General features: G+C 41.4%; 1 protein-coding gene across 1 annotated transcript in view; it reads right to left on the bottom strand.

Moving 5' to 3' along the window:
• Positions 1–14081, bottom strand: part of EHD4 (EH domain containing 4) — a 57799-nt gene that overhangs the window by 23579 nt on the left and 20139 nt on the right. Inside the window, exon 3 of the mRNA XM_073348662.2 lies at positions 7191–7288. Within this exon, the coding sequence (XP_073204763.1) occupies positions 7191–7288 (98 nt within the window). The remainder of the gene's footprint in view (positions 1–7190; positions 7289–14081) is intronic.

Genomic DNA, 14081 nt, shown 5'->3' with positions numbered 1-14081 from the left:
TAACTGGTTGAATTTTCCAAAGCGTTTAATAGAGTATATGGGTAGGTAGTCATGCTGAGGGGCAGGCACCTGGGTGGGTTTATTAATATAGAAGAAAGCTTAATAGTTTCCATTTTAAATTATACAGTTTCTACATTGGATTTTAATCAGTCAACCACAGGATTAATTTTACTTTTTCTCAGTAAGTTAGTAATACTTGTCAAGTCTTTCTTGCAATTATGTTTGCACATGTAAACTGATAGTTAATAGTTAAACCATTCAACAATTGCTTCATAGAAAAAGCTTGAAACCTTTCACTCTACACCCTGAAAGCAAAGAATGGATTTCCTTCCCCACCATGCGCACACACACACAAAATATTACCAGAGAGGTAGACTGCTGCTCACCAAGTTGTCAGCAGGTGACCGAACTTTTCTTTCAGAAATGTCATTGAATCAATCAGGTGACTGCCAATGTGAGTGTCAATAATGATGGTAGTCGTATGATGTGGACAGTGGATAGAGGGCTCAGACTAGCCATCACATGGTACTAAATTTCACTTAGCAACCTACACCAGTGCAGTACTTCCCCATATAATTTATTTAGTACTTATGGGGAAAAAAATCCAGCTTTTGCAAGAAAAAAAGGTTAAAAAAGGAAAAGCAGAAGGAGACTGAAAGTTTAAAAAAGTTATTGAAATATGAAATTTTGAAATAATGAGAAAAGCGACTCTTCCAAAGAAACAGCACTTTGAGCTGGGAGATTTCCTGTCACACAAACAGAATGTGAACTACTAAATACAAGTAAGTCAGCAATCAGCTCAGAAACAAAAGGAAATGGAAGTTCCTATAGAAGATGAACTGGCATCTAATTTTAGTTTGAAGCAGTTGCTGAGATAAAATATCAGTATTATATTATTTAAGGTTTGGACTGAAATAAGAGAAATAAAACACGGTTATTTGGCTATGAGGGCAGTAATTAATTGGCTATATAAGAAATTGGTTCGTTTGGCCTTAGCTAAGGTCCAATAAGTAGGAACGACATCACTTGTTTGTAAGGGGTATAAAAAAGTAAACTCTGAAAGGGTCATTGCTAATACCTGTCTGATCAAGTTGGAGCCAACCAACGTGGGTCTAAGCACACCTAGGTATCTTGATCAAATGGTTATAAATGTTTTGTTACTGTTTGGATATGGTAAATTGCTTATTATTTAGGCTTTTTAGGCCTGTTTAGAGCAACTGCATGAATACCATTCAGCCTCTGGATTTAATAGAGGAATTTATGGCTAAATTAGAGTTGTGGTAATACCCTGGATAAATAATAATTTCAACAAGAATGAAGGGGCAAGAACAAACACTCCTAACCCGCAAGAATGAATCAAGGTGTTGCAGGAGAACATGGGACAATTCCCATCTCTGAAGGAGGAGAACGGCAGTTTTACTGCTAATAGAAACCAGCTACTTGTGATGTGATCCTCCTTGTTCCCCTCTCCTATGAGTGTTGCTGCATGCATTGGAGATGGTCCCATATATATATATATATCCATCCTACCTGCGTGCAGTGGAGATGGTCCCTTTTATATTTCCCATTAACCACACGGGAAGGGACCACAGGTTCCTGTGTCTCTCCTAGCTCCAGGGATGAAGAATCCCCTGCTCTGATAGCACCTCCCCACCCCCAGCCCCACCCAGCCCTCCAGTATGGCCTTCCTCTGCCACTGCTAGCTGATATTCACAGGATGAGGGTGTAGGATGGATTAGAACATGGATTTCTGTCCTAGTAGCAATTTTCTTCAATCAGTGCTGGTCTTTGGGTATTGGGGATGCACAGTTCTGTCCCTTTCCATCCCTAGATTGTCTAAAGGGTCCACTGCTAGTTCTCCTCTGTAGATCTTAGTGGCTTGGCTGCCTCCTGCTGCTACTATGGTAGAAATAAAGGGTATGTCTACAATGCAGCCTAGGCCCAGGGCTCACACTCAAGCCTTACCCCTCTTCTGAGTAGACACAAATCATACTAACCCAGGGCTCAGACCCAGGATCCCAGAACCCCACAAGGGACCCTATTGCTTTGCAGTATAGACAGAGACTCACTGGGCTTGTCCTCTGGGAGTCTGACAACACTAAGTATTCCACAGTCCAACTTCCTTTGTCATCTACAGAGCCAATTTGGTGGGCTTACAAGTTTTCCCACACTGCACCATGAACAAAGGGCTAGAGCGGCCACATTTTGGAAGGGTGCTAGGAAGTGGGTGGTTAAACTTGGGCCTGCATAGAATCATGGAAGTGTAGGATTAGAAGGGACCTCAGTACGTCATCTTAGCCAGTCCCCTGGAATCAGGGTAGGACTTAGTTATGAAGGAATAAGAATACATAGTGCAGTGTAGATGCTGGAGCTCCAGGGTGAGACCCCAGGATTCAAGAAGTTCTAACCGGGGATTACAAATGAGTGCAGACGCTCAAGCCCTAGGTTAACAAACCCAGGGTCTGCTAACTCGAATTCTGCTAAGCCTGGGCTTACATTGCAGTGAGTGCTTTCTGCTCAGATGATATCAGCATGGGAAGGGCTTACTTTTGCTAGTGGAGAGGGTAACTCCTAATGGTTTTAAAATGCAACCTTTTTTACAAAGCCAGGGTCAAGCATAAAGCCACTCTCAGTAGCTTTAACTCTCACACAGCTAGTGTACCAAATAAACTTTCACTAACTATTGGAGAGAAAAAATGTTAGACTCGTGCCCTGGGAGACTACAACTTAAATGTCATTGCCAGAGGCCAGTCTCCATTTTCTACAAGGTGTACTCTGTTTGTTAAGACATTTTAGATACAAGTTCATGAGTAATCTGGAATCTTAAATACCATTCACAATAGTACACATCTAATTTAGAAAATCATTCAACAAGTTTATATGGTTTAAAATGTGTTAAGTTAACCTTATTGTGAAAATAATTTATTGTTCATACTTCTCCTTCAAGAAGCAGCTTAGAGAGGCTTTGCACTGCACTGAATTACAGGTCTGTTCTCCACAAAACCCATTGTTTATATAAATGTTTGACAATACAATACTCAAAGTAGACCCAACAGCAGCTGTATTTGCACTGATTGAGCAGTCATTATGTCAGACAGTGGGGCATGTATCTGAACATTCAGTACTTCAAATACATGTGGGTGAGCACAGTGTATTTGCACAACCATACAAGCATATAAAAGGACTATTTACTCATTTGTACACACCTGAATTTGTTGGCGTGTGCATCTACACCAAAATCCCAATTCTTGATTCCTTGTTCGAAAGTAGATGATCTGCCAATCTTGGGATGAATTTACATGGGAGGTTTGCTGTAGAACAAAACCCTGTTCACACTACAACTAAACTGGCTAAAGCTAACTAGTGTTCAGCAGAGCCACATTCTAGCAAGACCGAAAAAATAGCTGACCTATGTAAGGACACAAAGTTAACATTTTCTGCACTAAGTTATTTAAAATTTAGGAACAGAAATCTATCTTCTCTGTCAGTGCCATGTGCACTAGAAACTATACTTCTATTTCTATGGTTATCAAATATTAGGCTACCCTCAAGAAATCACAATGTAATTCATATTATTAAGGAAGAGATAATTATTTTTAAATACACGAAGAGCTTTACATGTCAGAGTTCTTCCTTCTCTATGTTCAATGAACAACAAAAGTACCTTAGAGCTGCCATTTACAACTGGCACTTTGGTCACATTTAATACACACACACAAAATCCATCTATGAGAGAACAGGGAGTGAAAATGCAGGATGTTCCAGTGACACTCAGTGTACTGATTTAGCAGATAAGATATTACAACAGTTTTGAGACAATGAGTTACAGAATAGAGTATAAAACTTGTACAAACTTCTTGCTCATTTCCCTCTTTCAAAAACAGCTTTTTTCTACCATATTTAAGAATCATAAACCAGTGACGACATGGATGAAGATATTTACCAGAAACAAATCTGACTATTCACTGCCCAGAATGGCATGTTAAGTCTACGTTTGGTCTTTGCAGAAATTTATTCTGTTTAGTTTTTGAGTTTGCTATTCTTATTTCACTTCTACAAAATATATAGCAGTAATATTTGCTAATCCTAGATTTCCAACATTTCAGCATCATTTAGACAGTGGAGCGACACCTTACTTGTAGGAGGGTGTTTGTTTTTTTTGTTATTTAAGTAGTTTTGAAAAAGTAGACAGGTCTCCTACAAGCTGTATTAAAAAGCCATGGTCTAATTTTTTGTACAACTTTAGTTTGCTCCCTTTCAACTACAATGCATATATCATAATAAAATATCTGAAAATAACATTTGGGAGCTTGCAGTACTAGCCAATATGTGCTGATGAATAGACATGTTGGCTTCATAGGAGTCAGAGATACCTCTTGTTAATGTAGACTATATTGTGTCAATATGGCTGAGAATCTCTGTCAGAATAGAGATGACAGGAACTTGGCAGGATGTAATATCAACAGTCCTCTACCATATTGACTTAGTAGTTCATCTCATAGCTACTATAAGATCTGCTTCCACGAAAAGAGGAACAACAAAGGACAGGTATTAATTCTCCATTTCCACTTTTTTATTACTAATAATAGCAGATTATTTTAAGTGAATTAGCTAGTTGAATTTACTAGTTATACTCTTCTTAGTACAATATAAATGTAAGTATGAAACACAAATAAACTACAAAAGGCAAAGGCAAACACTCAAAACGTAGGAAATGCCTGTGCAACTTTAATTCCAACCCCTTGTGCATATGCATTATGATGCAGTCTTTAATTACATGAACACATGCTACCTTTTCCACATGACATTTCTTAACTTTTGAGTGCTTAACTTTGCAACCTTAATATTCTTTTAATGTAAGTTTTTTGTATGTCATTTCTGAGGTTTTTAAAAAAGCAAACTGAAAAAACAAATTCCATCATGTGGCATCGTACTGACACAAACATGGGTCATGAGCAAAGTTGGAACCTTTAGTTTAATTGTGCAGACCTCTGACACTTGAGCTAATGAAGTATCTTCTCTAGACTAGAGGGGGATAAGAAATTTTGCCAGGGGGTTTCATCTGTCCCAATCCTGTCTCTTCCCCACTCCTTGTACAAGTCCAATTCTTCTTGCCTACCCAATCCCAGTCCCCACTGCTCAGGCTTCTCAGCCCAGTCCCAGTCTCCTCACCAGTCCAAGATCTCCCCCTCCCACTCCAACTCCTTGTCCCTAATCTTCCTACCCAGCCAGTCCCAGTTCCCTACTCCTGGCTCCTCATTTGATCGGTCTCTCCCCTCCCCACCCACTGGTTTCCACTCCTAGTCTCCCTCCCCACGCTCTTCAACCAATTTCAGTCCCCTCTGCACCCCAGCTCCTCACCAAACATATCTTCCCTCCTCTCATGCCTGTTCCACTCCACACTGGTTCCTAGTCCCAATCTTCTTGTCCAGTCGATCTCAGACTCCTCTCCTTTCCTGTCTCTCAATCCTAGTCTCTTTACCCAACTAGACTTAGCCACTCTACATCCCGCAGTATCCCAGCTCCTTGCCATATCTCAGTGTTCCCTGCCTCCAGTCTTCTGACTCCCGGCCCACCCTCCTGTTTCCCCTCACCAGCTCCCAGTCCTTTCCTGGCTCCCAATACCAGTCTCCTTGCACAACCACTCCTAAACTACCTTTCCCCACTGCTGCAGTGCACAATCCCTGCCTCTCCTCCCCCTGACTCGCAGTCTTCTTGCCCAACAAGCCCCAGTTTTTTCCTTACCTCCAATCCCTGTCTCACCAGACTCCTTTTTGTAATCTACTCCTTTCCATCCCCTCCACATTCTAATCAGATGGCTTCTTCTTCCAAGCTGCCTGAGCACTGACAGGAGTGTCATTGAGACCACAGGGGAGACATACTTTCTGCTGCCAGTTCCAGTGAATTATCTCCCCCCCACCCCACAGCAGCCATTACTGGTAAAGCCTGGTTTCACCCCTGGAGCCCTGGGCTGGAGGGAATATGCTCAGTCGCTGTGTGGGGATGGTGCAAGCGCAATATAGTCAGTTCTAGGAGCTGTGAGGGGATGAAGCATGCTCAATCACTCTGCTGGGATGGTGAATGCTCAGTCTGGTCAGCACTAGGAGATGTAAGAGGCGTGAGAACAAAAATCTTCAGAGATTTTAGTTGCTAAAAATCGATGAAGTCTCTATTGAGCATGTGCAAACTACAATTTTTCAAATAACTTATAACTTGGCCAAATTTAGGTGGAATTTTCATAGGGGCAGCAAAAGCTGTTTCACAGAGGCATCCCTGACACAAAAGCCAGCCTCCCTGCCAAATTTCAAGTGCCAGGTCCAAAACATGGAAGTGATAGAGCATTTCAGAGAAAAGCTCTCAAATTTTTAACATGGGCAAAGAAACCTATCTTTTCCTCGCTTTATTCTCCGAAATAGCTAAATCATTTGGTTGAAATTTTCCAAAATAATTCAGTCTGAGGTAGACATCAAGCATGGAAAATTCCAGCTTGTTTAGGTTTGGCAAAGTGGTAAGCAACTGAAAAATATGGTAACAAGTATCAGGGGAGTTGGTTAAAAACAGACGGTGCTATCAGCCTCGCCTATAATTATAAACCACATATTTATAATTTACATTATTCACACTATTAAATGTAATCAATATCTGGAACTACAACACTCATTTACTATTCTTCTGAAAATCCACCCAAATTTGGGCAAGTTATAAGCCTTTGAAAAATGTTGTGGTTTGCATGCTCAATAGAAATATCATCAATTTTAGCAAATATTCAGTGTGATGTTAAACTACTTGAAGTTTCTTGTTGATTGTTTCTTTAGTTTTATATATATTGAGGGATTGTGTTTGATGGACTCGGAAAATTAAACAAAATGTTTCTTTTTTTTTTTTTTTAATTAAAGTGTTTTGGTGTATTTCAGCACAACAACAAAAGCCCCTGCACCACTCAACATGAATAGAACATTGATCCCAATCTCTACAGCTAACCTCAAAACATTGATTGCAACAGACTTTGTAATATTTGTTCAGCATAGAGATGCAAAAAGAGACAATTTACACACAGGTCTCCCACATCACAGTGGAATTTCACCATTTCCAAGCTACTGGAGCAGGCCCTTAAGATTAGTGGGACCAATTTCCCAGTACAGCAGAACAGGTCGCTAGAGGTGTTCATTACTTTGACTGCTTCAACTCACCTCTACGGATGCGCTGTTTCTCTCCTGAAAGAATGCCGGGACTATCAATGATGCTGATGCTCTTCAGAACCTCATTAGGTAACTGAGCACACATGAACCTGCAGGGAAGGAGGAAAGAAGTTATTTACAGCAGCTCTAGTTCTTGGTTAGATTGCTTGTAGAAATCCCCTCTCTTGAGTGCATGTACCCTTAACAAAGGTGGACCTCTTTGTAAAGCAGCGAACACTGGGGTCACTGTACTGCCTACCACAAATGTTCAATCATGAGATTTTAAAAAATAATACTTTTGGTGTTCCTTTTTATTTGCCTTTGAGTTTCTGAAGGAACACTTCATTCACATTTTAAAGCTTTTTTTCTGCAGCAATCAGATCCAGAAACTTTCATTTTACTAAAAATACCACGGATAATGAAACACTTGATAAAATCATGAGGGATGGCAATGATGGGTCACACACTTGCCATGGCAAGAAACCAAATGCCGGGTGCGAAGTTACTGCATAGATACAGCTATGGCCCCAGTTCCTTTGCATTTAGTAAAAATCCCAGACACACTCAAAATCTGAGGAAGGCATGTAGAAAGCTATAGAGACAGCAGATCTGTAATAAACTGTCAAATCAAGAGAGTAGTCCTGCTTAAACATACACACAGAACTCCAAAGACCAGCCTTACACAACACTGTGATACAAAGTGCTCAGGCAGGGTGCTTCTGACCTGGAAAAACATAGCTGAAGGCCTTTAGGTACTATATCATCTGCAAGTTCGTAACAGGCTTCTATGTAAAATATGAGCCTCTTTGACACTTTTCAAGTGCTGATAAATCTCAATGGAAAAGCTATCCCTGTATGTCAATAGCAGCCTAGGAGACTTGCACAAGACTTGCCTTATCTAGATAGTAGCTCAGGGCCCTATCAACAACTGGAGAGTGAAGCCTATCCCCTTCTGGTAAAATGTGTAATATAGGGGAATAAAATACAGACAGGCTAATTGTTTCAAATGGAGGGGAAAAAAATCACCTTCAGAGCTCTGTTTATTTAGACAGAAATTTAGCAGGTGAGTAGGAACATCTTATCCTTATGGAACACTGTAAGGAGAATCAGCCAATAGGTCTTGGATCTCACGGCTGACATTAATGATATCAGTAATAGGGTCTTCAGAGACAGCACAGTGGCCATTCTCCCAAAATTTAAATGGTAATGCCCTCAACTTGGCAAGTAGTGCCCTCAACTTGGCAAGTCCCAAGACAGTGGTGCTTCTGATAGTAGATGTCTGAAGAAGGAAGATCTTCAAATAGATAAAGAAGCGGATATGCTCTGTATGTTCTGTACTGTACTGTGTGGAATTCATGCCTCCCTAACAAAACATACCGCAATCAAAGTCAAAATGTGTTAGTATAGTATGGTCCACGCAGCCAACTGCAGAAATTTCAACTCCAGATGGAGAATATGCTCCTGCTTCTAAGATAGAAGATCTGGAAGATCCAGGAGAATTGGAGGGACCCAGTTAGAAGCTATCAACAAAACTCAAGCCTTGTCTTATTTTCCAGGTGACCTCTGGAAGTAATGATATTGGAGAGAATGCACAGAGAAACTCCTTGCTTTTATCCATTAAAAGGCATTGCTCAGGAAACCAAACTCTGTTATACCTGTCTGCCATTCCTTCTGATTCAGAAAGACACAACCACCTTGACTTTCCAAAAGCACATGTTAAGTAAACAACATTATCTCAGTATCTCCTATAATTACTATAGAGAATACAAAGGAGTACTAAATATAGAAAATGCTGCAAACATCAAAGTAGCCTTATATATTTAAGTAAAGGTTTTGCAAGTTTACATGCTGCTTTTGAAAGGTCAGTGAGACACTGCTATTAAAAAAAAACTTTGTCCTTCACTTCCAACAGCAGAGATAATAAAGGAAACAATGCACCAAAAAGCACAAAACTGACCGGATTCTGAGGAAGAACACTAAACAGGCATCAATAATCAAGGAAATACAAAAATATAAACTATATAAAATATAAACATCAGATGCAAGATTTGAACCCTAGAATATAAACTAGATGATCACGAGGACAAAAGGAGAGCAATGGGCAATATATACAAGGTGAAAACACCTTCTTTTATTAGAAATATTGTAGAGACTGAATTTTTTCTTAATCCACGTACTTTCACGCTATCTCATCTTTCTGTAGAAAGCCTGGCAGCTGTTTAGTATCAACTAGAAAATTCAGCATACATCTTATGAGAAAGAAGAACCTTTATTTCAGCTGAACAATGCTACAATGTTCAAATTTGTCCACAAGCCAAATTACATAAAAGCAGTGACAGGTTGTACAGGCCAAACAAGAGCTATAGTTAGACGTGGGGATAGCTCTGCAAATCACACAAGAAGCATTAATAGGGTACAGAAGAGGACAAGTTAGAAAAGGAGTGAAAAACAGGAGTACAAATTGAAGTTAGAAATGGCTGGCTGCAGTTTCTAGATTAGTCCATGACCTGAAGGCAAAGTGGAGCCAGGTTACAAAAATATTTCCACAAAGGGTAGGTCAGACTAATATTTCATATAAAAGTTTCAAACGGTAAATGTAACTATATCGGCGTGATCATTTTAAACTGCTTTTTATGACAAGTTTTAAGAAAAAGCTATGCTATGCACCTGAAATGCAATAAATCCTAGTTCTGAGATAAGTTTCAAAGCACATTTGTCTCATACACACCTTGCTTTTGTACTTAACTGTTCAGGAGCAAACAGACATGCACTAAAAAACAGGTTTACAAAGTTGTTGTAAATACAGTGTTGCAGTGCCATAAGTCCAATAATGAAAGTTTCCTCCCCATTAGCACCATATATAGGATTTTCATTCCACATTTTCCACATTTGAAATTAAATATACAAGTATAGAAACACAAGTACAAGCAGTGATATCAGATTATCACTGCAAGTGAGACGTCTTCATCAGAACAGAATAAACAAGAAACCTTGGGTATATTGCAGAAAAAATCTTGTAGATGGACTTGTATGTTTCCAGAACACTTGCCCACCCTCTCAAAAGATAATAAATCAAGAAGGAGCAAATAAGTGTCATGCTACAAAGATCAATTTACCAACATATACCATCTTCCATTTCATGCCATTCCTGATTTGAATGCATCTCCTTTGCGTACAAGTAGAGCAGTGGCCCTTAGCAAGAACGGACTTGGTGAAAACTGAAGCTGATGTACATTGGTCTGGAAATCAGAAGTGAACCAAATTTATAATTATTTTGGATTGCAACAATTTTAGAAAGTCTGCCTAAAAAGCAGTTGCAGTATCTGAAACTGAAAACTAAGTTTTACTTTACTGGCAGAAAGCTACATTCAATTTTATTGAATAATCCATATGTAAAACTATGCTGAGAACATCAAGGCTGCTCAAAGCAGCAATCAAAACTTGTTTTTTAAAAAAAGTAAATTAAGGTTGCACTTACATCCTTAACTCTGCCTTCTGGTGTACACTGTATGCATCACCACATAGCCTTTTGCCTACATAATCACATGAAGAAAAGGAGTACTTGTGGCACCTTAGAGACTAACCAATTTATTTGAGCATGAGCTTTCGTGAGCTACAGCTCACTTCATCGGATGCATACCGTGGAAACTGCAGCAGACTTTATATACACACAGAGAATATGAAACAATACCTCCTCCCACCCCACTCTCCTGCTGGTAATAGCTTATCTAAAGTGATCATCAGGTTGGGCCATTTCCAGCACAAATCCAGGTTTTCTCACCCTCCACCCCCCCACACAAATTCACTCTCCTGCTGGGCACCACTGAAACTGAAGTTCTGAACAAAGGACTGAATGACCCATCCAAGCTGTGGATGCATTCCAGAGGGACTTTCAAGCCAGTGACTCACCAATACTGCTAACAACCTGATACATGGACTTTGAAGTCTTTGCATGTATGTAAAATGCTTTACCGTTTAAAAACTCTCTTTTTGTTCCTTCTTTTTTCGTTATAATAAACCTTTAGTTTTAGAGACTAAAAGATTGGCTGGCATGGTATTTTGGATAACATCCAAACTACTATTGACCTGGCAATGTGGCTGGCCTTTGGGGTCAGAACATTTTGTATAAGTGAGCAGAGTTTTTAAATAACTTCTCACTTTACTGGACCTCTGCACCAATTGGGAGCCAGAGAACTGGAATGCAATAAAGGGGGCTGTGTGATTTCTTTTCTTCTGCTTCTTGATAACCAGTGTAAGGGATCAGGAGTATAGTTTGCAACTTCAGTGTTAAGCACCAGTTTTGGGAGAATCTGTTCTTTTTGCAGTCTGCACTGACATTGACATTTTCAGTGAGGGCTACCCCAGGCAATCCGGGTCACAAGGGGTCCTGGAGTATTGGGATTGGAAGGCTGTTCCAACCAAAGGGAGCAGCAGAGCAAGGCCCAAAAAGATAGAAAGAGAAAAATAATAAAATGGGATGCCAAGACTGTCAATACCAGTAATGCAAAGGGGATGAGGGAAGGAAAATAAGTAACAAGATCTGAGATACAGGGAAGGTGGAAGTTACACAAGTCCTTGAATGCAAATTTAAGAAGTTTAAACTCGATAGTTTAAACTACGTGGCTCTGGGAAGGAGGATAAAGGAGTATGAGGCGCAAGTGGTGTTCTCGTCCATCCTCCCTGTGGAAGGAAAAGGCCAGGGTAGGGATCGTCGAATCGTGGAAGTCAATGAAAGGCTACGCAGGTGGTGTCGGAGAGAAGGCTTTGGATTCTTCAACCATGGGATGGTGTTCCAAGAAGGAGGAGTGCTAGGCAGAGACGGGCTCCATCTTACGAAGAGAGGGAAGAGCATCTTCGCGAGCAGGCTGGCTAACCTAGTGAGGAGGGCTTTAAACTAGGTTCACCGGGAGAAGGAGACCAAAGTCCTGAGGTAAGTGGGGAAGCGGGATACTGGGAGGAAGCACGAGCAGGAGCGTGTGAGAGGGGAGGGCTCCTGCCTCAAACTAAGAACAAGGGGCGATCAGCGGGTTATCTCAAGTGCCTATATACAAATGAATAAAGCCTGGGAAACAAGGAGGGAGAACTGGAGGTCCTGGCAAAGTCAGGGAATTATGATGTGATTGGAATAACGGAGACTTGGTGGGATAACTCGCATGACTGGAGTACTATCATGGATGGGTATAAACTGTTCAGAAAGGACAGGGAGGCCAGAAAAGGTGGGGGAGTTGCACTGTATGTAAGGGAGCAGTATGACTGCTCAGAGCTCAAGTATGAAACTGCAGAAAAACCTGAGTGTCTCTGGATTAAGTTTAGAAGCCTGAGCAACAAGGGTGATGTCGTGGTGGGAGTCTGCTATAGACCACCGGACCAGGGGGATGAGGTAGACGAGGCTTTCTTCCGGCAAGTCGCAGAAGCTACTAGATCACACGCCCTGGTTCTCATGGGCGACTTCAATCACCCTGATATCTGCTGGGAGAGCAATACAGCGGTGCACACACAATCCAGGAAGTTTTTGGAAACTGCAGGGGACAATTTCCTGGTGCAAGTGTTGGAGGAACCAACTAGGGGCGGAGCTCTTCTTGACCTGCTGCTCACAAACCGGGAAGAATTAGTAGGGGAAGCAAAAGTGGATGGGAACTTGGGAGGCAGTGACCATAAGATGGTCGAGTTCAGGATCCTGACACAAGGAAGAAAGGAAAGCAGCAGAATACGGACCCTGGACTTCAGAAAAGCAGACTTTGACTCCCTCAGGGAACTGATGGGCAAGATCCCCTGGGAGAACAACATGAGGGGGAAAGGAGTCCAGGAGAGCTGGCTGTATTTTAAAGAATCCTTATTGAGGTTACAGGGACAAACCATCCCAATGCGTAGAAAGAATAGTAAATATGGCAGGCGACCAGCTTGGCTTAACAGTGAAATCCTTGCTGATCTTAAACACAAAAAAGAGGCTTACAAGAAGTGGAAGATTGGACAAATGACCAGGGATGAGTATATAAATATTGCTCGGGCATGTAGGAATGGAATCAGGAAGGCTAAATCACACCTGGAGTTGCAGCTAGCGAGGGATGTTAAGAGTAACAAGAAGGGTTTCTTCAGGTATGTTAGCAACAAGAAGAAATCCAAGGAAAGTGTGGGCCCCTTACTAAATGAGGGAGGCAACCTAGTGACAGAGGATGTGGAAAAAGCTAAGGTACTCAATGCTTTTTTTGCCTCTGTCTTCACGAACAAGGTCAGCTCCCAGGCTACTGCACTGGGCAGCACAGCATGGGGAGGAGGTAGCCAGCCCTCTGTGGAGAAAGAAGTGGTTCGGGACTATTTAGAAAAGCTGGACGTGCACAAGTCCATGGGGCCGGATGCGTTGCATCCGAGAGTGCTAAAGGAGTTGGCGGATGTGATTGCAGAGCCATTGGCCATTATCTTTGAAAACTCATGGCGACCGGGGGAAGTCCCGGAAGATTGGAAAAAACCTAATGTACTGCCCATCTTTAAAAAAGGGAAGAAGGAGGATCCTGGGAACTACAGGCCGGTCAGCCTCACCTCAGTCCCCGGAAAAATCATGGAGCAGGTCCTCAAAGAATCAATTCTGAAGCACTTAGAGGAAAGGAAAGTGATCAGGAACAGTCAGCATGGATTCACCAAGGGCAAGTCATGCCTGACTAATCTAATTGCCTTCTATGATGAGATAACTGGTTCTGTGGATGAAGGGAAAGCAGTGGACGTGTTATTCCTCGACTTTAGCAAAGCTTTTGACACGGTCTCCCACAGTATTCTTGTCAGCAAGTTAAAGAAGTATGGGCTGGATGGATGCACTACAAGGTGGGTAGAAAGTTGGCTAGATTGTCGGGCTCAACGGGTAGTGATCAATGGCTCCATGTCTAGTTGGCAGCCGGTATCAAGTGGAGT

The sequence above is a fragment of the Lepidochelys kempii genome, chromosome 6 (assembly GCF_965140285.1).
Source record: "Lepidochelys kempii isolate rLepKem1 chromosome 6, rLepKem1.hap1, whole genome shotgun sequence".
Lineage (NCBI taxonomy): Eukaryota > Metazoa > Chordata > Testudines > Cheloniidae > Lepidochelys > Lepidochelys kempii.
The sequence above is the reverse complement of the archived record's forward strand: the minus strand, read 5'-3'. Positions and strand labels throughout refer to the sequence as shown.